This window comes from Rhinoraja longicauda, chromosome 6 (genome assembly GCF_053455715.1).
Source record: "Rhinoraja longicauda isolate Sanriku21f chromosome 6, sRhiLon1.1, whole genome shotgun sequence".
Classification (NCBI taxonomy): domain Eukaryota; kingdom Metazoa; phylum Chordata; class Chondrichthyes; order Rajiformes; family Arhynchobatidae; genus Rhinoraja; species Rhinoraja longicauda.
This window is the reverse complement of record NC_135958.1, coordinates 31,381,516-31,406,635: the sequence shown is the minus strand read 5'-3', so window position 1 is coordinate 31,406,635 and position 25,120 is coordinate 31,381,516. Positions and strand designations below refer to the sequence as shown.

The 25,120-nt window shown below is 51.1% G+C and overlaps 1 protein-coding gene across 1 annotated transcript in view; it reads left to right on the top strand.

Annotated features, from left to right (window-relative positions):
• The window catches only part of wfdc1 (WAP four-disulfide core domain 1), a 201,204-nt gene that overhangs the window by 173,234 nt on the left and 2,850 nt on the right, over positions 1-25,120 (top strand). Inside the window, exon 7 of the mRNA XM_078401553.1 lies at positions 24,709-24,904. Within this exon, the coding sequence (XP_078257679.1) occupies positions 24,709-24,904 (196 nt within the window). The remainder of the gene's footprint in view (positions 1-24,708; positions 24,905-25,120) is intronic.

Sequence of the window (25,120 nt, the reverse complement as noted above, 5' to 3'; positions counted from 1 at the left end):
TTAGAATAATTCCCAATGGGGGTCTTGGTTCGTGGCTTGGCCCAGCATCAGGGAACAGATTCACCAACATAATGTGATATTCCAGCAAGACCACACTTTGATGGCAAAGCACAGTGAAAGATGCAATGCCATCAATCATTCAGTAAGGCTTTAGACTTTAGAGATACAGCATGGAAACAGGCTCTTCGGCCCACTGAGTCCACGCCCACCAGGGATCACCCCGTACATACTAACACTATCCTACACACTAAAGACAATTTACAATTCACAAACGCTAATTAACCTACAATCCTATACATGTTTGGAGTGTGGGAGGGAACCAGAGCACCCGGGAGAAAACCCACACGGTCATAGGGAGAGCTTACAATCTCCGTGCAGATGGTACCCAAAGTCAGGATCAAACCTGGTTCTCTGATGCAGAAAGGCAGCACCTCCACCTCTGTGTTACTGTGCCGCCCTAAAGTCTGGACTTCGGAACGAGAAAGCATTTATACGCAAGTCCGACAATTACGGCCTTTAAAATAGTGAACTATCTGTCGTTGCATACTGAAGCAGCAACAAAACCTAGCAGGTTTGGTTTAGTTTAATTTGGTTTTCTCAGCCCTTTCATAGATTAGAAAATTGTGCTTCAGTTTCTATGTCAGAGCTGGGGCAGAATTATAGACCGGCTAATAAGCATACTTAAAGTGAAAGTTCAAAGAGTCATAGTTAAAGTTTTTATTGTTGGCCACAAATTGCCAAGTAACCTATGAGATAGGATTGAACACATATTAAAAAGGAGAGATGTTGAATTACAGAGTTCTTAATTGAGTAAGTAACAGAGATCAAAGCGCAGTCTCTCAGAGGTGTAATTTGTCTGGTTTATTTCCTTTCCAAAAAGAGAACTATTTTGCATCATCTATGTTATGCTGACGCCTTCAATTGCTCAAATTGCTGTTTCAAAATAATTAGATAATAACCCGCCCTTAAAATATTTTAAATTACGAAATACAGTGCAGTGGCAGTTTGACTACTTTACTTCTTTATCATCCATTGAAAGCAGATCTCCTAATAGAGACCAAGGTCAAAGGAGATGAAGCCTTAAGCAAAGACTTTATATTTAAAATGCCTGTTCTTAAATGTGCTGTGAGTTTCAATTTTCTATTGTTGCAATTTACTTGGTTGGTAGATTTTGTGGGTTGCTCCATCTGCGCACGAAATAGCCAGTTGTGATTAAATTTAAAAGGGCAAGGGAAATAGACACCTTGTAATCAGCGTGAAAGGGGGCCAAGAAACTGACATTAATGATGTGCTGCAGACACAACCCAGTATATGCCCAGAAGCCCAGTCAATAAGGAGCAGAAAAACGACTATGTGTAGCGCTTTCTAGAGGTTAATTACCAGAATTTTCCACCCACTCTTCACCATTTTGTGGTTGAACTGGATGGATAGGGATGGAAAATGGATCAAGACTATAGACTTTACTTTTGAGATAGAGTGAGGAAACAGGTCCTTCGACCCACCGAGTCCACGCCAATGGCACTATCCTACCCACTAGGGACAATTTACAATTTTTACCAAAGCCAATTAACCTACAAACCTGAAGAAGGGTCTCGACCCGAAACGTCACCCATTCCTTCTCTCCCGAGATGCTGCCTGACCTGCTGAGTTACTCCAGCATTTTGTGAATAAACCTACAAACCTGTATGTCTTTGGAATGTGGGAGGAATCCGGAGCACCCGGAGAAAACCTATGAGGTCACGGGGAGAACGTGCAAACTCCCTACAGACAGTACCCATAGTCAGGATCAAATCTGTGTCTCTGGCGCTGTAAGGCAGCAATTCTGCTGCTGTGCCACTTGTGACGACCAAGGACCACTTCTTCTGAGTGTCTGCATTTTTATGGTATGACATAAAATTAGCATATGCAAGTATGCCATAGCTGTGGAGGGATATTCACGTGATGGAATTGCATCATTATGCCAGAGTGGCTCTAGGAACAGGGCTGGCTTTGTGCGGTGTGCGGTTGTTGTGATGCAGAAAAAGGTTGGAGAGATTGATTGCACATTGTCAGTAATTACAGGTCCATCACTGATTTTCTGGCACCCTTGGTTCCAGAGCCTTTCTGGATTATCCGTTTTGCCAGACCAACAGAGGTCACGGCCTCCGAGGGGAGTCCAATGATACTAGATTGGTCCACCTAGGGACCGAGGTACTGGCACACAAAGTCGGCCTTGGGAGTCGGCAATGGGAACCGATTTGCCAGCTCCGGCCGGACTGGAGTTCCAGAGCCCTGGCCACACGGCGCAAAATCGGCCCGCCGATCGGCGCAGAAGTCTTGATAACATTGAAATCGTCTGCCTCACCTGGTACATTTTCGGGGATACTTCTGGGGGGAGGGGATTTTGCGTGCACTCTCATGATTTTGTCTGGATTAAAGGAGGTGCCGGACCATCAGTTGCCAGAAAATCGGTGGTGGACTTGCACATCTTGCTTGATAGTTACAAGCTCAAATATATCACACTTAGCAAGACATGCCAATTCCAATGAGTTTGAAAAATGAGCAGTACTTAAACTAGATGAAACTTCAGACTCTGTGAGGCTTGCGTGAGGTATGAGGGCTGCAGTAGTGTGTCTTGTGGAGGAGCTGGCTTGTACTCGGTCTTGCTATACTCCATGTTTAAAATATTAGGCAAAGTTTAATATCCATCAATTTAATGTAGCTCTTATTTGACAGGATCTCTGATAGGTTCACTATCGTTTTTGACAGCAAATCAGGCCTATTAAATATTGGCCTTTCCTATTTTAGGCTATTTTTGGAAGAGGATGTATTAATCAGATGAGAGAATGGCATAATGCATCACCTTAAGAGATGAGAGAGATGCTTGATAATCAACCCATTGTGGCGCCATCTGGTGGTCAAGCTACTTATTGATCGAACCCTCGTCAGTAGAGCTGGAACAATCACGTGACTGGGTTTTTGGTGGGGAGGAGAGGGAGAAGACTGTGCCTCAGTGTGCTCCGCACAGCAACAACAGGAACTGTGCCTCAGTGTGCTCCACACAGCAACAACAGGAACTTTGCCTCAGTGTGCTCTACACAGCAACAACAGGAACTTTACCTTAGTGTCTATCAAACGCGCATGTGTGCAATAGTTGTAACTGTTAATAAAACATTGTATTGTACACGCCAGTTGAGTCTTTACGCTATCATAATTATTACTGATTAACTGTCAGTGAATGAATAAAATAACACCAATTTCTTTCTGGAACTCCACATATTATAACATATTGTCACAAATTACGGATAATGACAGTCACAGTATAGGAGGGAGTTCGATCGTCTGATTGAATGGTGCCGGAATAACAACCTTGCTCTCAATGTCCATGAAGCCAAGGAATTGATTATTGACTTTAGAAGAGGAAGGCCAAGCATCCACAAACCTGTCATGGTGGCACGGTGGCGCAGTAGTAGAGTTGCTGTCTTACAACGCCAGAGACCCGGGTTCGATCCTGACTATGGGCACTAACTGTACAGAGTTTGTATGGGTTTCCTCCGGGTGTTCCAGTTTCCACCCGCACTCTAAAGACATATATGTTTGTAGGTTGATTGGCTTCGGTAAAGATTGTAAATTGTCCCTAGTGTGCAGGACAGGGCTAGTGTACGGGGACACTGGTCAGTGTGGACTTGGTGGGTCAAAGGGCCTGTTTCCGCACTGTATCTCTAAACTAACCTAAACTGTCTTCATAAAAGGGTCAATTGTGGAAAGAGTCAACAACTTGTCCTGGATCCAGCACATTGATGCAATCATAAAGAAAGCCCTTCAAAGCCACGACTTGTTTAGAAGATTGAGGATATTTGGTATGTCCTCGAATACTCTCTTGAACCTCTACAGGTGTAAAGTATAGAGCATATTCACTGGTTGCATGATGGCCTGGTTTGTCAACTCGAACACCCAGGAATGAAGGAGATTACAAAAAGTGGTGAACACTGCCCTGTTCATCCATTGAAGGGATCTACAGAAGATGCTGCCTCTCCAAGGCAATCAATATCATCAAGGAGCCACACCACCCTGGACACTCATTTCATTTCTGCCATCAGGAAGAAAGTATAGGAGCCTGAGAATGGTAACGTCCAGGTTCAGGGACAGCTTCTTCCCAAGAACTATCAGGCTATTGAACACTAAGAACTGTAACTCAGCTCCAAACAGCCTGGGTTCCACTGGGGACTGTGGGCTTTGTTTAGTTTTGCGGTATGTTGGCTTTTTTAATTCATTGAACTTGTTTTTGTTTGTTTATTATGTTATCTATTGAGTACATACCTGTGGTGCTGCAAGTAAGAACTTCATTCTTCCCGTTTTGGGACATACTGTAAACGACAAAACACTGGACTCTTGACGTATCCCACAGGGAGATTCCCTCTCTCTTTTGCTGCAGATTCCAACATTCACAGTCCATTGTGTTTCCATTCGCTTGATCCTGTACGACTTCGCTGATCTTTCTACAAACTTCAAAGTGTTCATTTTATCCCTAATTATTTCAGTTGGTAATTTTCCAACACCGGGCAAAGATTGAAATATTGCACATTATGCAGCATTCCTCCTTTGTGGAACTGAACTGTAACAATGTGGCTTCAATCCTTTGGCAGACTTTCTGGTTCTAATGAATAATGAAAAATCGGTTAATCCTCTGCTTCTTCCACACACTGAGCTGCACTCAAGCTGCTAATGGGCATGAAACATCTGTTCATTCTATGGATTTTCAGTAGTGGATAGATTAATGAACACTTTCATGCCCGTTTGATTGAAAGATACAGCAGAGAAACAGCCCCTTAGTCCATGGTGACCGTCTATCACCCATTCATGCTAGTTCCTTGTGGTCCCCCTCTCGTATCCACTCCTGAGGTTGAGGTATATTATTGTCACGCCCCACACACTAGGGGCAATTTACAGAGGCCAACTAACTTACAAATCTGCACATCTTTGGAATGTGTGAGGAATCCGCAGCACCAGAGCAAATGGGAGAACAATGGGAGAACAAGGAAACTCGACACAGGCTTCACTTGAGGTCTGACCTTTCTGTCATGGTCCTCCTCCAGTGCCAAAGTGAGGCCCACCGGAAATTGGAGGAACAGCACCTCATATTTCGCTTGGGCAGCTTGCAGCCCAGCGGTACGAACATTGACTTCTCCAACTTTAGATAGTTCCTCTGTCCCTCTCTTCCCCTCACCCTTCCAAGATCTCCCTCTATCTTCCTGTCTCCACCTATATCCTTCCTTTGTCCCGCCCCCCTGACATCAGTCTGAAGAAGGGTCTCAGCCCAAAACGTCCCCCATTCCTTCTCTTCTGAGATGCTGCCTGACCTGCTGAGTTACTCCAGCATTTTGTGAAATAAATACCTTTGATTTGTACCAGCATCTGCAGTTATTTTCTTATATCACTTGAGGTCAGGATCGAACACAGGTCTCTGGCGCTGTGAGGCAGCAGCTCTACCACCTGTGCCACTGTGCTGCGCTATTCAACAACATATTTTAACCAAGAGAAGAGTGTGTTTATTTGACATTTGCACTGGATGTGAACCAGAACAATGAAAGTATCACTTGCTGTGGCTTTACAGGCTCATTAACAACAACAAATAAATAAAACAACAGAGATTCCTACCATGATTATTTCAGTACTTTTCAGAATACGGCACCATATCGAGGATTAAAAAAACTGTTTCTACCCATTAAAATGATGTGTTATATTTCTGCATGGTCCTTTATATTCCTGGGCGTGCATGTTTCCGAAGATCTTTCCTAGACCAGGCACACTGATGCAATTATAAATAAAACACATCAACGCCTCTGCTTCCTGAGAAGATTACAGAGATTCGGTATGTCGAAGAGGATTCTCTTGAACTTCTACAGGTGTACAGTAGAGAGCACGTTAACTGGTTGCATCAAGGCCTGGCTCGGCAACTTGAACGCCCGGGAAGCAAAAAAGACTGCAAATAGTTGTGAACACTGCCCAGTCCATCACCGGCTCTGACCTCCCCAACATCGAAGAGATTTATCGAAGTCGCTGCCTCAAAAAGGCAGCCAGCATCATCAGAGACTCACACCATCCTGGCCACACACTCATTACACCCCTGCCATCGGGAAAAAGGTACAGGAGCCTGAAAACTGTAACGCCCAGGTTCAGGAACAGCTTCTTCCCCACAGCCATCAAGCTATTGAACACTACAACCTCAAATGAGCTCTGAACGACAGTAGACTTATGATTATTATTATTATTGCACTACTATTGTTTGATTTTTGTGTGTACGTATGTGTGCGTGTGCATGTATGTGTGTGCAGATATATATATAGATGTGTGTGCGTGTGTGTACTTGTGAATGTGTGTATCATATCATATATCATATCATATATATACAGCCGGAAACTGGCCTTTTCGGCCCTCCAAGTCCGTGCCGCCCAGCGATCCCCGTACATTAACACTATCCTACACCCACTAGGGACAATTTTTACATTTACCCAGCCAATTAACTTACATACCTGTACGTCTTTGGAGTGTGGGAGGAAACCGAAGATCTCGGAGAAAACCCACGCAGGTCACGGGGAGAACGTACAAACTCCTTACAGTGCAGCACCCGTAGTCAGGATCGAACCTGAGTCTCCGGCGCTGCATTCGCTGTAAAGCAGCAACTCAACCGCTAAACTTTATTTTCTCGCTTATCATATTGCTTACAGTGTACTATGTGTACATATTCTGTTGTGCTGCAGCAAGTAAGAATTTCATTGCTCTATCTGCGACATATGAGAATAAAACTCGCTTAACTTGACACTAACCAGTCAGTGGAAAGACCATGCATGATTACAATCGAGCCATCCACAGATACATGACAACGGGAATAACAATTAGTGCAATCTTACAATAACAGCCGAGCAACATCAGTAAATTCAAGGACCGAAATGTTATGCATTCATGGGAGTAAGGGAAACAGTGACAAAGCAAGAAAATACTGGAAAAGTTTAGCAGGAAAAACTCCAGCATTTTCTGTTTTATTTGCAATTTCTGACATCCTCAGTTTTTTTTTCCATTTCCTGGCAAGACCCAATTTATTGGCCATTCATAATTGCCCTTGAGAAGGTGGAGGCAAGGCAACGTCTCGAACCACAGCCACCCGCCCAGTTAATGTTGTTCGATAAAAAGTTCCAGGATTTAGACAGGGTGAAGGAATAACCAGGGCGCTATTGACAATTTGGAAACCTGCATTTCGCACTTAATGGACATGGACTTAAAACATTATTTTAAATCATACGCACAGTCGTTCACAGTCGAGTCTCCATTTACCAAATATCTCAGTGATAAAACAAAAGCTTCTCTTTGATGTTTCCCCGCAGTATTGTGCTGAGCTCTGGGACTCTAATTGAGGAAGTCCTGAGGTCCTACAGCATGCTGGTCTCATTCATCCCTTCTCCAAAGGCAATGTTATAACCATTGTCACTGAAGCATTCAGCTTCCTCTGTTCCTTCCTCTGGCACCACACTTGGCTCTGATAAATGTAACCTTATTTTAAAAATTCATAAACCTTCAAAGGAAGTCGGGCCAAACCACAAAGCTTCTTGTTGACAGCCAAGGGAGTCACTAGTTCAAAGCCATCAGTGTCTTTACTTTTTAATCGCCCAAGAAGAAGACACGTTCTTTATATTGTAACCTTTCTATCATATACTTTCAGTTGAGTTTATTGTCACGTGTACAAATACTTGCCTCCACACAACAGCCACCCTACTCTATGAGTGATTCATTTTGTAAGTCCTTTGAAGTTGTTTTCTGTTGAAGTTTTTGAATTTTGAAATGTTGAAAGCACGTCAATGGCCTCTACTTTCTCAGTAGACAGTGTTCCTTTACCAAACAAAATAAGCTGCTGGAGGAACTCAGGGGGTCAGGTAGCTTCTGTGGAGGGAGACAGACAGATGCCATTTTGTATCGGGATCCTTCCTCATGCTTACGTTTCTTCATGTTTGTTTAGGCTAGCCATATACACTCTGAGTAGAGCAAGACATTACTTAAAAAATCTGTCATGACTTAGACTAAGTAGGCTCCCTCCATAACCACTACACCAACCCCTCCACACCATGATCACAATTGTGCTTCTGACCTTATCTGAAATTTTAAGACCAATGAAGATTCAGCAGTACCACTTTGGCGCATTCCAGTGTTTTTCTTGTACCTTATTTAAGTGGCTCTCCTTTATATTATTTTCTATGTTAAGAAGGGTATCAAGGACAAACCAGGGAACTATAGGCCGGAGAGCCTGACATCAGTGATGGGAAAGTAGTTTGAGAGGATTCAGGGATAGGAATCCAGCATTTGGATGGGTATAGATTGATTAGGAATAGCCTGCATAGCTTTGTGCTGGGGAAATAATGTTTCACAAATCTGATAGTTTTTTGAAGAGGTCATCAAGAAAATTGATGAGGGCAGGCTGGTGGACATTGTATGGGGTTTGGCAAGGACTTTAACAATGTTCCACATGCTAGGCTTGTCTGGACAGTTAGACACATGGAATCCAAGGTATGCTGGCCAACTAGATGTGAAATTGCCTTTGAGAAAGATGTCAAATGGAGTAGTATTGGAGGGGGTTTTAACTGACTGGAGGTCTTTGACCAGTGATGTATGGCAGGGGTCGGTGCTGGGTCCACTGTTGTTTGTTATCTACATTGATGATTTGGATGACAATATAGTACAGGTGCATGGTTCCCTACAGGTCGCATGTTCGATAGTCTGTGGTGTAGAAGGCGATTGGATACAAAAGTTGGGGATGGAGTATTTTGCCCAAAATGGAAATTACAAATATAAGTTTACAGTAAGAGGTGGAAAGTTTAAAAGAGATTTATGAAGCAGGTTTATTTGCACAGAAGGTCTTTGTAGGTGCATGGGACATGCTACCAGGGAAAATGGAAGAAACAGATACAATAGCAACATTTAAGAAGCATTTGGACAGACATCTGAGCATACAGGTATACAGTCCTTGTGCAGGCAGATGGGATTAGTTTAGTTTGGCACCTTGGTTGGTGCAGACATGGTGGGCCGAAGGGCCAGTTTCTATGTTGTACTGTTCTATGTAGGCTTTTATTACAGGAGGATTTGAATACAGGGACAAGGATATCTCCCTGCAGCACTTTGGGACCTTGGAAGTAACCGGCCAGGAGTTTTGTTTACAGTTTTGGTCTCTTTTTCTGAGTGAAGTAATTCACATATAGGGAGTTAAACAAACGTTCGGACTGGTTCCTGGGAGAATAGGACCGACATATGAGGAGAGACTGGGATAAGTAAGCCAGAGGGATATGGGCAAAATGTGGGCAGGCGGGACTAGTGTAGTAGGGGATCTTGGTTGGCATGGGCAAGGTTCCATGTTGTATGACTCTATATTCACCAGGATTTAGAATAGTGCGAGGAAATCTCATGGAAATCTGTAAAATTCAAACAGAACTGGACAGACTAGATACAGCGAGGATGTTCTTCATAACTGGGAGGTGCAGAACACAGATAATGAAGTGTGCCCTTCGGAAACAAGATCAGAAGAAATGTCTTCACCCAGGGGAATCTGTGGAATTCTTCCACTATTGAAGGCAGTGGAGGCCACATCATTAAATGTATTAAAGAAGGAGGTGTAGATGAGTTACTTGAGAAGACCAAGGTATATGGGATGAAGGCTAGAACAGGGTTCTGAACTTATTGATCGCCCATTATCCTATTTGAATTATGGAGCAGAACTGAAGAGTTGGAGAGACCTCTCTTCTATTTTCTATGTTTCTCTGACTATATAATTGACAAGAACAGGAAGCGATCCTGTTTCTGTCCACACGGTGGCAGCATCATGCATTCCTTTACCACATCCATCCTAACAAATAACACTTGGCAGCTCAACCCCAATTGAGTCTCTTTTTTAATTTTTATTTAATTCTATCCCTTTGCTGTTAGTCCATCTGTCAATGTGGAAATACTGTTTTAAAAGCTATTGTGACCTAGTTTGATTCAATCTAAATCGAACAACTGAAATTCATCATGAGGGGAATAGTTGGAGTGAATGCACAGTGTTTTACTCAGAGTAGAGTAATCAAGAACCAGAGGTCATAGGTTTTAGATGAGAGGGGAAAGATTTAAAAGAAAGCCTATAGACACAAAAAGCTGGAGTAATTCAGCGGGTCAGGCAGGATCTCTGGAGGAAAGGAATAGGTAGCATTTCGGGTTTCGTCTCAAACGAAAACATCACCTATTCCTTTTCTCCAGAGATGATGCCTGAACTGCTGAGTTACTCCAGCTTTTTGTGTCTATCTTCGGTTTAAACCAGCACCCACTGTTCCTTCCTACACATACAGTATGCAACAAGTTATCAGAGGAAGTAGTAGAGGCAGGTACAATAAGAACATTTAAAAGACATGTGGACATGTACATGAATAGGAAAGATTGAGAGGGATATGGGCCAAACGCAGGCAGGTGGGACTAGCGTAGATGGGACACCTTGGTCGGCGTGGGCAAGTTGGGACAAAGGGCCTGCTTCTGTGCTGCATGACTCTACAGAAGAGGGTGGGCGGGCAATGTTTGGTCCATTTTATGGGGGAGAGCAGGTGTTACCACTGAGGAAGTGGGGTGTTGTCAATGGCTTAATGCACAACCAGTAGAAGCATTCTTATAATTTGGTCTAACACGGACTAGGGTCAGTAGTGAGCAGCATCCTTGAGAGTTATAGGCTTGGCTGCTCAGCACCTGAGAAAACTGACGAGAAGCAGCTACAGACATAGTTTTCCACAGCCAGTTTTAGGAAGGGTTCGAAAGAAACGAGGAGCCCGGTTTGCGTAAATCATGGACCCAATCAGACACAGCATGTTTACTGAAAGCAGTTGAGAATGCTGATTGGAGAAAGACAGACCTGCTGCCTACAGACGTGACAGGGCAGCAATAGTGGTCATGTTTCTTGCCATCGCAACTAGCTATCATTGGTTTTTAGACTTTAGAGGTACAACGCAGAAACAGGCTCTTCGACCGACTGAGTTTGCATAGACCAGCAATCCCCGGACACTAATACTGTCCGAAAATTTAGTTTTAGTTTACAGATACAGCATGGAAACAGGCCCTTTGGCCCATCAAGTCAGCACCAACCAGCCATTCCCGCACATTAACACAACCCTGCACACAGTCGGGACTGCCTTTTACATTTATACCAAGCCAATTAACCTATAAACCTTTGGAATGTGGGAGAAAACCGAAGATCTCGCAGAGATCCACCCACGCAGTTCACCACCGGGAGAAAGTACAAACTCTGTACAGACAAGCACCCGTTGTCAGGATCGATCCCGGCTCTCTGGAGCTGTCAGGCAGTAGCTCTACCGCTACGCCACCATGCCACCCTGAAACTGCTGCTCTCATAAGGGACAATTTTACAATTTTTTCTACCAAAGCCAATTAACCTACAAACCTGCACATCTTTTGAGTACGGGGAGGAAACTGGAGCATCCGGAGAAAACTCACGTAGTCACAGGGAGAATGTACAAACTCTACAGACAGCACCCTTAGTCAGAATCGTTACAGGGTCTCTGGCACCCTAAGGCAGCAACTCTACCGCTGCGCCATTGTGCCACCCTGAAACTGCTCTATATTGCAAATGTAAAAGAAAAGTTCAATAAACCTGAAAATTAAAAATGAAATAAAAACTGCGGATGTTAGAAGCCTGAAATAAAAAAAACAGAAAGTGCAGATTGATTAGTAGGACTAGATGTTACAGTCCCTAAGGTTTGCACTACAATTGACTGGTGTTGTTCTTGGGGGTGACCACTAGGTGATGTTGCTACCATTCAGACACATCTTCAGTTGTGTACCTCAACGTCACTGGGTGTTTCGGCCTTTTATCACAAGACACCCTCAGTCGAGGCAGGCCCACCACAGGGTGATCAGACCTGGGTGTGTGTCTTATGGTTAGCCTCTAGATGGTCACGTGGCAGCCCAGACAGCATCTCCTCTTTTCAGCCACAGCCAGTGACTGCTCCGTTCGGCGGCATTTGCAAGTTCTTTGATTGCCCTCCTTTGGGGCTGCCCTCTGACTCCAACTTCCCTCAGGAGCCTTGCAGTGGAACTGGCTACAAAGCCCCTGCACCCCACCTCCACTGGACACACTCTTACACTCCAACCTCGCTCCTCTGCCTCTACTGGAAGGTTGGAATATCTCAGCCTTTTCCTTTCGTATGCCTCGTCCACAGCCTCCTCCCAGGGCACCGTCAGCTCAATGATGTAAACACGCCGACAGGAGTTGAACCAGAGGACGAGGTCAGGTTGGTAGCTGCGATTTCAACAGGGAAGGAAAGCCTCTGGCCTAGGTCAACCCGCATTTCCCAGTCTCTGGCTGCGCTCAGTGGGCATGAGTTGAGAGGCGAGGTGGTAGTCTTCCGTTTCTCTCCTTCCCGGATGAAGGATGGGATTTGCGGGAATGTTAGCTGGGCATTGATAGGCATGGCATTGGTGGGAACCCTCGCACTCGAGTTCAGCTGCCAAACACCTCAGCACCTGGTTGTGTCGCCAGGTGTATTTGCCTTGTGTTAGGCTGGTCTTACAACCGACCAGGATGTGCTTGAGGTTTGCTGGAACTGCACACAGGGGCAGGCTGGATCCTCTCCCAGCCAAAGATTTAAGTTTATGGGAGAGGGAAGGACGTCATATGTGGCTCTGGTAATAAAGCTCAACATACTTGACTCCATGTTCCACAGCTCACTCCATGTGATCTTCCTCCTCTTAATGCTATCCCACCTCATCCAGCGGCCTTGCTTGGCTTGAGATATAGCTTTGGCACACCTGTCTGCTTCTTCTTGGCGGCGCACCTCCTCCACCACCAGGTGCCGACGTTCAGCTGGAGTAGCCTTTTGCCAGATAGGTTTCATTACTCCCAGGCCAAAGCCCCCTTGGCCTTGTTGGACATGGCCCACTATGTCCCGGTGTCGGAGGGCAGATTGTGCGTCCTGTACCACTGCTGCTGGAGTCCATTTCTTCCCTGTTGCTAGGGTTGGAGCGACACCTCTAACTATTGGGTCCCGGGATTCTGTTAGTGTCATGTCCAGCCTTGCTTTGGCGCATTTGAATTCCTCCACCAGGCTTGAGACTGGCAGTGAGAGGGCTCCATTCCCATAGAGTCCTATGCTGCCGAGGCATCTCGGTAGCCCAAGCCACTTCCTCACTTGTGAGTTCACAAGTCTCTCCAGCTGGTTGACATGGGATAAAGTGACCTCATAGATGGTAATTGGCCACATGAGTCGGGGCAGCAGACCGAATTGAAGGCACCAAAGCTTCAGCTTCCCTGATAGAGCAGTGTTGTTGATTTGCTTGAGGCCACTGATTGTATCCTGCCTGAGTTGTTCCACCTGCTCTGCGTCCTTGAGGTGTGCGGTGTACCATCGCCCAAGGCTTTTGACAGGCTTCTCCAGGACAGTTGGTATTGTCTCGTTTTTGATGCGGAACCTTTCGTCAGTGAGCCGGCCTTTGACGATGGAAATACTGCAGGATTTGCTGGGTTTAATCTCCATTCGTGCCCATTTGATGTTTTCCTGGAGTTTATCCAGCAGGCATTTGGTGCATGCTTTTGTTGTTGTATTGTGGTCATGTCATCCATGTACGCCCTTTAAGGAGAGGAGGGAAAGATTTAATAGGAACCTGAGGGGTAACTGTTCACACAAAGAGTGGTGGGTGTATGGAACGAGCTGCCGGAGGAGGTAGATAAGGCAGATACTATCACTTTTCCCAGTACCTTCCCTTTTCCCAGTACCCCTCTTTCCCCGTTGGGCCCGTCCTCGTAGGGTTTCCATTGTAACCGGGAGGAGGGGAGGGAGGGAAGGGGGAGGGAGGTAGGAGGGAGGTGGGGAGGGGGAGGGAGGGGAGGGGTGGGGAAGGGGAGGGAGAGGGGAGGGAGGGGGGGTAGGGGGGGAGGGGGAGGGAGGGAGGGGGACCTCCACTTTTCCCAGTACCCCTCTTTCCCCGTTGGGCCCATTCTCGTAGGGTTTCCATTGTAACCGGGAGGAGAGGAGGGAGGGAAGGGGGAGGGAGGGAGGAGTGGAGGGAGGAGGGGAGGGGGGAGGGGGGAAGGGGGGAGGGAGAGGGGAGGGAGGGGGGTAGGGGGGAGGGAGGGGGGAGGGGAGGGGGGAAGGGGGAGGGAGGGGGACCTCCCCTTTTCCCAGTACCCCTCTTTCCCCGTTGGGCCCGTCCTCGTAGGGTTTCCATTGTAACCGGGAGGGGAGTGGGGGGGAGGGAAGGGAGGAGGGAGGTGTGGAGGGGGAGGGGAGGGGGAGGGAGGGGAGGGGGGAAGAGGGGGAGGGTGAAGGGTGGGAGGGGGGAAGGGGGGGAGGTGGGAGGGGAGGGGGAGGGGAGGGAGGGGGGGAGGGGAGGGAGGAGGGAGGGGGCTAGGGATGGAGGGAAGGAGGGAGGGTGGGGAGTTAGGGGGAGGGGAGTTAGGGGGGAGGGGTGAGGGAGGTGGGGACGGAGGGGGGAGGGAGTTGGGGAGGAGGGGGGGAAGGAGTGGGGATGGAGGTGGGAAGGAGGGGGGAGGAAGGGGTTGAGGGGGGAAGGGGGACCTCCCCTTTTCCCAGTACCCCTCTTTCCCCCACCACCAAGCCCCCTCCGCAACGACCCCTGTTGTCCCCCTCCCCAGTCCCCATTCTCAGACCCCCCCCCATTCTCTCTCTCCCCCAGACACACTCTGTGCTTTTTTCGAAACACTTGCCCCGGTGGCCCACGAGCATAGGGGCCCCATGCTGATCTGTGTATGTTAAGTGACTTGCAATAACAAAAAACACTACTTTAAAACAATTAGTGTTTTTTTGGCAACATTCCCGGTGACTAAGTGCTTCTCACGGCGATCTTTTTATTGCTTTTTGAAACAATGTAGCACCCATCTCACACAAGCATTGTGATGTCACAACCTGAAGACTTTTTAAAAAAGGGTCAGAAATAAAACGGGACCACCCGTTTTCCCAGTACCCCTCTTTCCCCGTTGGGCCCGTCCTCGTAGGGTTTCCATTGTAACCGGGAGGCGGAGAGGGAGGGGGGAGGGAGGGAGGGGGGGAGGGGGGTGGAGGGGGGAGGGGAGGGGGAAGGGGTGGGAGGGGAGGGGGGAAGGGGGGGAGGGGGAAGGGGGCGAGGTGGAGGGAGGGAGGGGGAAGGGGGGAGGGAGGAGGGAGGGGGACCTCCCCTTTTCCCAGTACCCCTCTTTCCCCATTGGGCCCGTCCCCGAGGGGTGAGGGAGGTGGGGAGGGATGGGGAGGGAGTAGGGGGGGAGGGAGGTGGGATGGAGTGGGGAGGAAGGGGTTGAGGGGGGAAGGGGGACCTCCCCTTTCTTTTTTCGAAACACTTGCCCCGGTGGCCCACGAGCATAGGGGCCCCATGCTGACCTGTGTATGTTAATTGACTTGCAATAAAAAACACAACTTTAAAAAACAATCTCACCCAAGCATTGTGACGTCACAAGCTGAAGACCTTGAAATAAAAATAAAAAGATGTAAATTTGTAAAGAGTAGACACCCAATAGCAGCTGCTTGTCCATTGTGACATCACAAGCTGAAGACTAAATCCGCACCGCAGCGCCCCCCTGAAAAGGGGGGGGGGGCAGCGCTTTAAAACCTCTGTAACTTAAAAAACATGCGACTAAATCAAATGAAAATATCACGGCCGGTCGTTTGGGAGGTTGGCGATTAAGTCGGTATGAAAACCGCCGCGCTACGGTTCACCGTTTTGCCGCAATCGCTGTTACGCGCGAACATATCAAATATTCAGGTCAAACCCAAAAAATATATATAAACAAGATCTGAGTTTTAATAGTATACTAGCACAAGTGTGCCCGTTGGGCCCGTCCTCGTAGGGTTTCCATTGTAACCGGGAGGGGAGTGGGGGGAGGGAAGGGGGAGGGTGGGGGGGAGGGAAGGGGGAGGGAGGGAGGAGGGGAGGGAGGAGGGGGGAGGGAGGGGAGGGGGGAAGGGGGGAGGGAGAGGGGAGGGAGGGGGGTAGGGAGGGTTGAGGGGAGGGGGAAGGGAGGGGGAAATCCCTTATCCCAGTACCCCTCTTTCCCCGTTCGGCCCCTCCTCGTAGAGTTTCCATTGTAACCGGGAGGAGGGGAGGGAGAGGAGGGAGGGAGGAGGGAGGTGTGGAGGGAGGAGGGGAGGGGGAGGGAGGAGGGGAGGGGGAGGGAGGGGGGAGGGGAGGGGGGGAAGGGGTGGAATTGCGGAGAGGGGAGGGAGAGGGGAGAGAGGGGGGGAGGGAGGGGGACCTCCCCTTTTCCCAGTACCCCTCTTTCCCCGTTGGGCCCGTCCTCGTAGGGTTTCCATTGTAACCGGGAGGAGGGGAGGGAGGGAAGGGGGAGGGAGGGAGGAGGGAGGTGTGGAGGGGAGGGGGAGGGAGTGGGGAAGGGGGGGAGGGGGGAGCGAGAGGGGTAGGGAGGAGGGGGAGGGAGGGGGGAGGGGAGGGGGGGAGGGGAGGGGAGGGGGGGAGGGAGGGGGACATCCCCTTTTCCCAGTACCCCTCTTTCCCCGTTGGGCCCGTCCTCGTAGGGTTTCCATTGTAACCGGGAGGAGGGGAGGGAGGGAAGGGGGAGGGAGGTAGGGAGGAGGGAGGTGTGGAGGGAGGAGGGAGGGGGACCTCCCCTTTTCCAAGTACCCCTCTTTCCCCGTTGGGCCCGTCCCCGTAGGATTTCCATTGTAACCGGGAGGGGGGAGCGTGGAAGGAGGGGGGAGGGGGAGAGGGATGGAAGGGTGGAGGGAGGGGGGGAGGGATTGGGGGAGGGAGGGATGGAGGGAAGGAGGGAGGGGGGAGTTAGGGGGGGAGGGGTGAGGGAGGTGGGGAGGGAGGGGGAGGGAGTTGGGGAGGGAGGGGGAGGAGGGGGGGAGGGAGTGGGGATGGAGGTGGGAAGGAGAGGGGATGAAGGGGTTGAGGGTGGAATGGGGACCTCCCCTTTTCCCAGTACCCCTCTTTCCCCCACCACCAAGCCCCCTCCGCAACGACCCCTGTTGTCCCCCTCCCCAGTCCCCATTCTCAGACCCCCACCATTCTCTCTCTCCCCCAGACACACTCTCAATGCTTTTTTCACAACACTTGCCCCGGTGGCCCACGAGCATAGGGGCCCAATGCTGATCTGTATATGTTAAGTGACTTGCAATAAAAAAAAATACTTTAAAAAAAGATAAGTGCTTTTTAAGTGCTTGTTTTGAAACATTCGCGGTCAGCTTTTCGAAGCAATGTAGTACCCATCTCACACAAGCATTGTGACGTCACAAGCTGAAGACCTTGAAATAAAAATAAAAAGATGTAAATTTGTAAAGAGTAGACACCCAATAGCAGCTGCTTGTCCATTGTGACATCACAAGCTGAAGACTAAATCCGCACCGCAGCGCCCCCCGAAAAGGGGGGGGGGGCAGCGCTTTAAAACCTCTGTAACTTAAAAAACATGCGACTAAATCAAATGAAAATATCACGGCCGGTCGTTTGGGAGGTTGGCGATTAAGGCGGTGCGAAAACCGTCACGCTACTGTTCACCGTTTTGCCGCAATCGCTGATACGAACAAATAAATATATCAAATAATTCAGGTCAAACCCAAAAAATATATATATACAAGATCTGAGTTTTAGTAGTATACTAGCACAAGTGTGCCCGTTGGGCCCGTCCTCGTAGGGTTTCCATTGTAACCGGGAGGGGAGTTGGGGGGAGGGAAGGGGGAGGGTGGGGGGAGGGAGAGGGGAGGGAGGGGGGGGGAGGGAGGGGGGGGGGAGGGAGTGGGGATGGTGGTGGGAAGGAGGGGGGATGAAGGGGTTGAGGGGGGAAGGGGGACCTCCCCTTTTCCCAGTACCCAAAAATCGTGGCGCTACGGTTCACCGTTTTGCCGGAATTGCCGTATTCAGCCGACATCAGTGGAATATATATATATATATTCAAGATCTGAGTTTTAGTAGTATACTAGACCAAGTGGGCCCGTTGGGCCCGTCCTCGTAGGGTTTCCATTGTAACCGGGAGGCGGGGAGGGAGGGGGGAGGGGGACCATCTGTTTTCCCAGTACCCCTCTTTACCCGTTGTGGGATGGGAGGGGGGAGGGGAGGGGGGAGGGAGAGGGGAGGGAGGGGGTAGGGGGGAGGGAGGGGGGAGGGAGGGAGGGGAGGGGGGAAGGGGGAGGGGGGAAGGGGAGAGGGAAGGGGGGGAGGGAGGAGGACCTCCCCTTTTCCCAGTACCCCTCTTTCCCCGTTGTGCCCGTCCTTGTAGGGTTTCCATTGTAACCGGGAGGAGGGGAGGGAGGGAGGGAGGGAGGAGGGAGGAGGGGAGGGAGGGGGGGAAGGGGAGGGCGGAAAGGGGGGAGGGGGGGAGGGGGGAGGGAGAGAGGGGAAGGTTTGAAAGAGCATCCCTCTCCCCATCAGAACTGCCTCCTCCATCGACTCCTTTAAGTCCAGGCTCAAAACCTATTTCTACTCCCTAGCTTTTGAGGCTAATTGAGGAGGTACTGTGAACTGTTTGGGAGGGGAGGGGAGGGGGGAAGGGGGGAAGGAGGGGGACCTCCCCTTTTCCCAGTTCCCCTCTTTCCCCGTTGGGCCTGTCCTCGTAGGGTTTCCATTGTAACCGGGAGGACGGGAGGGAGGGAAGGGGGAGGGAGGGAGGAGGGAGGTGTGGAGGGAGGAGGGAGGTGTGGAGGGAGATGGGGAAGGAGGGGGGAGGGGATGGGGTAGGGGGAGGGAGAGGGGAGGGAGGGAGGGGGGTAGGGGGAGGGAGGGGGAGGGGAAGGGGGGAGGAGGGGGACCTCCCCTTTACCCAGTACCCCTCTTTCCCCATTGGGCCCGTCCTCGTAGGGTTTCCATTGTAACCGGGAGGAGGGGAGGGAGGGAAGGGGGAGGGAGGGAGGAGGGAGGTGGGGAGGGGGAGGGAGGGGGGAGGGGAGGGGGGAAGGGGGGAGTGAGGGGGTAGGGGGAGGGAGGGGGGAGGGAGGGGGAGAGGGGAGGGGGGGTAGGGGGGAGGGGGAGGGAGGGGGGTAGGGGGAGGGAGGGGGAGGGGAGGGGGGAGGAGGGGGACCTCCCCTTTACCCAGTACCCCACTTTCCCCGTTGGGCCCGTCCTCGTAGGGATTCCATTGTAACCGGGAGGAGGGGAGGGAGGGAAGGGGGAGGGAGGGAGGAGGGAGGACGGGAAAGGGAGGGCGGAAAGGGGGGGGAGGGGGGAAAGGGGGGAGGGAGAGAGGGGGAGGGTGGAAAGAGCATCCCTCTCCCCATCAGAACTGCCCCCTCCATCGACTCCTTTAAGTCCAGGCTCAAAACCTATTTCTACTCCCTAGCGTTTGAGGCTCATTGAGGAGGCGCTGTGAACTGTTTGCGTGCCACTGTATGTTTCATTTTTTTCCTTAGTACCTAATCAGATGTACAGCACTTTGGTCAACGTGGGTTGTTTTTAAATGTGCTATACAAATAAAATGGACTTGACTTGACAGCTCTTCGCAACAATGTAGCACAGGGGCATTGTGACGTCACACGCTGAATACCGCTGGGGGGGAAGGGGGGTCAGCTCGAGTTCATCTCACAGGGGCATTGTGACATCACAATCCGCACCGCAGCGCCCCCATTCTGTCAAAACTTCGATAAATCAGGGGGGGGCAGCGCTTTTAAACCTCTGTAACTTAAAAAATATGCGTCCGAATTAAATAAAAATATCATTTTCCAGCAGCGAACCGCATGCTGATTAAGGCGGTACAAAAATCGTGGCGCTACGGTTCACCGTTTTGCCGGAATTGCCATATTCAGCCGACATCAGTGGAATATATATATATAGATACAACATCTGAGTTTTAATAGTATACTAGACCAAGTGGGCCCGTTGGGCCCGTCCTCGTAGGGTTTCCATTGTAACCGGGAGGGGAGGAAAGGGGGAGGGTTGGGGGAGGGAAGGGGGAGGGAGGGGAGGGGGGGAGGGGGGAGGGAGAGGGGAGGGAGGGGGTAGGGGGAGGGATGGGGGAGAGGGGGGGATGGGAGGGGGGAGGGGAGGGGGAAGGGAGGAGGGAAGGGGGGAGGGAGAGGGGAGGGAGGTGGGTAGGGGGGAGGGAGGGATGGGGACCTCCCCTTTTCCCAGTACCCCTCTTTCCCCGTTGGGCCCGTCCTCGTAGGGTTTCCATTGTAACCGGGAGGAGGGGAGGGCGGGAAGGGGGAGGGAGGGAGGAGGGAGGTGTGGAGGGAGGAGGGGAGGGGAGGGAGGGGGGAGGGGAGGGAGGGGAGGGAGGGGGGTAGGGGGGAGGGGGAGGGAGGGGGAGGGAGAGGGGAGGGGGGAGGGGAGGGGGGAGGGGGGGAGGGAGGGGGACCTCCCCTTTTCCCAGAACTCCTCTTTCCCCGTTGGGCCCGTCCTCGTAGGGTTTCCATTGTAACCGGGAGGAGGGGAGGGAGGGAAGGGGGAGGGAGGGAAGGGGGAGGGAGGGAGGAGGGAGGTGTGGAGGGAGGAGGGGAGGGGAAGGGAGGGGAGGGGGGGAGGGGGAGGGAGGGGAGGGGGGAAGGGGGGGAGGGGGTAGGGGTGAGGGGGAGGGAGGGGGGAGAGAGGGGGACAGGGGAGGGGGGGTAGGGGGGAGGGAGGGGGGAGGGAGGGGAGAGGAGAGGGGGGAGAGGAGAGGGGGGAGAGGAGAGGGGGGAGGGGAGAGGGGGGAGAGGAGAGGGGAGAGGAGAGAGGGGAGGAGGAGAGGGGGGAGAGGAGAGGGGAGAGGAGAGGGGAGAGGGGGGAGAGGAGAGGGGGGAGAGGAGAGGGGAGAGGAGAGGGGAGAGGGGGGAGAGGAGAGGGGGGAGAGGAGAGGAGAGGGGGGAGAGGAGAGGGGGGAGAGGAGAGGAGAGGGGGGGGAGAGAGGAGAGGAGAGGGGGGAGAGAGGAGAGGGGCCTATTTTACTTTAAAATAAACAGCATCCTTTGTTGAAAAAGAAATTAAACTTATCTATAGAGCAGCAGCTTATGTCTTTGTTATAAATGAAATTAAACTTATGTGAAATAAATGTTCTTTTGTTAAAAAAGAAAGTAAACTTATCTATGAAATCTCTGTCTTTTATCTTTTTTTTAAAATAAAATTAAATGCAATGGAAATCTCGTACCGTTTAAAATAAAAGTAATTTTTCTGTTGGAAATGATAAGAAACTTATCTATAAATATTCTTTCTGTATTTGGATTAAACTGCCCTCCTGAGCGATGCTGGAGCCTGTCCTCAACCAGCAGCAGCACGGTGGACTGTTGGTTACGGCAGTTGGTGTCAGTTCAAATCAACTGCTCCACCCACATCGAGTGTGAGGTTGGAGCCAATCACTGCACCCCACGTAGAGACCCAGCCAATTGGGCGCTAACAGGGAGGGTGGAGCCAATCACTGCACCCCACGTACAGACCCAGCCAATCGGGTGCTAACAGGGATGGTGGAGCCAATCACTGTACCCCACGTAAAGACCCAACCGATCGGGCGCAAACAGGGAGGGTGAAACCCAATGAAAAAAACCGCGTTTTTACTTTAAAATAAACAGCGTTCTTTGTTGAAAAGGAAATAAACTTATCTATAGAGCAGCAGCTTTTTTAAAATAAATAAAATCAAACTTAATGAAAATCACATTCCTCATTTAAAATAAATGTCTTTGTTATAAATGAAATCAAACAGCGGGAGAGGCGACGGCGACTACACTTCCGCTTCGGGGAGAGGAGGGGGGTGGAGAGGAGGGGGGGGAGGGGTGGGAGGGGGGGAGGGGTGGAGGGGGGAGGGGTGGGAGGGGGGAGGGGTGGGAGGGGGGAGGGGTGGGAGGGGGGAGGGGTGGGAGGGGGGGAGGAGGGAGGGGGGGAGGAGGGAGGGGGAGAGGAGGGAGGGGGAGAGGAGGAGGGGGGGAGAGGAGGGGGGGGGAGGAGGGGGGAGAGGAGGGGGGAGAGGAGAGGGGGGAGAGGAGAGGGGGGGAGGGGAGAGGAGAGGGGAGAGGAAAGAATGGAGGGGGGAGAGGAGAGGGGGGAGAGGAGAGGGGAGAGGGGGGAGAGGAGAGGGGGGAGAGGAGAGGGGGGAGAGGAGGGGGGGGAGAGAGGAGAGGAGAGGGGGGGAAGAGAGGAGAGGTGTCTATTTTACTTTAAAATAAACAGCATTCTTTGTTGAAAAAGAAATTAATCTTATTTATAGAGCAGAAGCGGGAGAGGCGACGGCGACTACACTTCCCGGCGGTCAGCGCTGCGGGGAAGGGAGGGAGGGAGGGATGAGGTAGGGAGGAGAGGAGAGTGGGGAGGGAGGGAGGGGGGGAGAGGGGAGGAGAGGGGGAGGGAGGGTGTAAGGGAGGGGGGAAGGGGGGGGAAGGGAGGGGAAAGGGAGGGGGGAAGGGAGGGGGAGGGGGGAGGGAAGGGGGAGAGGAGAGGGGGGTAGAGGAGAGGGGGGAGAGGAGAGGGGGGGAGAGGAGAGGGGGGAGAGGAGAGGGGGGGAGAGGAGGGGGGGAGAGGAGGGGGGGGAGGAAGGGGGCAGAGGTGGGGGGAAGGGGAGGGAGAGGGGAGGGGAGGGGGGAGGGGGGAGGGGGTGGGAGGGAAGGGGGAGGGGGACCTCCCCTTTTCCCAGTACCCCTCTTTCCCCGTTGGGCCCGTCCTCGTAGGGTTTCCATTGTAACCGGGAGGAGGGGAGGGAGGGAAGGGGAGGGAGGGAGGAGGGAGGTGTGGAGGGAGGAGGGGAGGGGGAGGGAGGGGGGGAGGGGAGGGGGGAAGGGGGGGAGGGGGGGAGTGAGGGGGTAGGGGTGAGGGGGAGGGAGGGGGGGAGGGAGGGGGAGAGGGGAGGGGGGGTAGGGGGGGGAGGGGGAGGGAGGGGGGATGGGAGGGGGAAGGGGGGAGGGAGGGGGCTCTCCCCTTTTCCCAGTACCACTCTTTCCCCGTTGGGCCCGTCCTCGTAGGGTTTCCATTGTAACCGGGAGGAGGGGAGGGAGGGAAGGGGAGGGAGGGAGGAGGGAGGTGTGGAGGGAGGAGGGGAGGGGGAGGGAGGGGGGGAGGGGAGGGGGGAAGGGGGGAGTGAGGGGGTAGGGGGAGTGAGGGGGTAGGGGGAGGGAGGGGGAGAGGGGGGGGGTAGGGGGGAGGGGGGGGGAGAGGGGGGGGGGGTAGGGGGGAGGGGGAGGGAGGGGGGAGGGAGGGGGAAGGGGGGAGGGAGGGGGCTCTCCCCTTTTCCCAGTACCCCACTTTCCCCGTTGGGCCCGTCCTCGTAGGGATTCCATTGTAACCGGGAGGAGGGGAGGGAGGGAAGGGGGAGGGAGGGAGGAGGGAGGACGGGAAGGGGAGGGCGGAAAGGGGGGGAGGGGGGAAAGGGGGGTAGGGGGGAGGGGGGAGGGAGAGAGGGGGAGGGTGGAAAGAGCATCCCTCTCCCCATCAGAACTGCCCCCTCCATCGACTCCTTTAAGTCCAGGCTCAAAACCTATTTCTACTCCCTAGCGTTTGAGGCTCATTGAGGAGGCGCTGTGAACTGTTTGCGTGCCACTGTATGTTTCATTTTTTTCCTTAGTACCTAATCAGATGTACAGCACTTTGGTCAACGTGGGTTGTTTTTAAATGTGCTATACAAATAAAATGGACTTGACTTGACAGCTCTTCGCAACAATGTAGCACAGGGGCATTGTGACGTCACACGCTGAATACCGCAGGGGGGGAAGGGGGGTCAGCTCGAGTTCATCTCACAGGGGCATTGTGACATCACAATCCGCACCGCAGCGCCCCCCTTCTGTCAAAACTTCGATAAATCAGGGGGGGCAGCACTTTTAAACCTCTGTAACTTAAAAAATATGCGTCCGAATTAAATAAAAATATCATTTTCCAGCAGCGAACCGCATGCTGATTAAGGCGGTACAAAAATCGTGGTGCTACGGTTCACCGTTTTGCCGGAATTGCCGTATTCAGCCGACATTAGTGGAATATATATATATATACACAACATCTGAGTTTTAATAGTATATAGATAGATAGATAGAATAGAACAAGTGTGCCCGTTCAAAGCGGGCCCGTTGGGCCCGTCCCCACACCCCCCATTCTCTCCTCCCCCAGCCCCACTCTTACTCTCCAAGTGTGCCCGTTGGGCCCGTCCTCCTGATCTGTGTATGTCAAGTGACCACTATAACCTTTTTTTTTTTTTTCCTAATCAGATGTGCAGCACTTTGGTCAACATGGGTTGTTTTTAAATGTGCTATACAAATATAATTGACTTGACTTGACTTGACTTGACTTGCAATAACAAAACAATCAGTGCTTTTCTGGAAACTTTTCGAAACAATGTAGCCGTCACAAGCTGAAAACTAAATCCTTTTCTGGAAACTTTTCGAAACAATGTAGCCGTCACAAGCTGAAAACAATCTGCACCGCAGCGCCCCCCTGAAAAAGGGGGGGGGGGGCAGCGCTTTAAAACCTCTGTAACTTAAAAAACACGCGACCAAATTAAATGAAAATATCACGGCTTTGTATTTCTTCTGTTTTTTTGTTTATTTTGTTTTTTAATTGATGTCTTTTAACATGTACGAAATAAAATGAAAGAGAAAGAAAGAGAAAGAAAGAGAAAGAAAGAGAGAAAGAAAGAGAGAGAGAGAGAGAGAGAGAGAGAGAGAGAGAGAGAGAGAGAGAGAGAGAGAGAGAGAGAGAGAGAGAGAGAGAGAGAGAGAGAGAAAGAAAGAAAGAAAGAAAGAAAATAAATTTAAAAAAAGAAAAAAAAAACATTATCTGTGTCTTTGTTAAAATTCACTTCTGCAGGACTATGAGTATCAGTTGATTTCGCATTCGTCACAACACCAGAAGAACGATCGGTGCCCACCTCCCCCGCAGGCGTTGCCGGACAGAGCTTGTGAAGTTCCCAGCTGCAGGTCGGACTCTGAGTGTGAGAGGCACAAGCGCTGTTGCTACAACGGCTGCATTTACGCTTGCTTGGAATCAGTGCAACCACCACCAGGTATATTTAACCTTGAGTCCAGATGTCCTTTGTTATATTATTAATGAAATATAACGTAGAACGTTGACTAAAGCACAATGATAGCTGGCCGATATAATATTTCTTAATTTCGATACATTGTCAAGTCAATTTCCTTACCTACGATCCAGAGTGTCGATCGACAAAATGTCGGCCTGGACTCGATGGACAGGAGGGTCTACTTTTTTGCTGTACTTT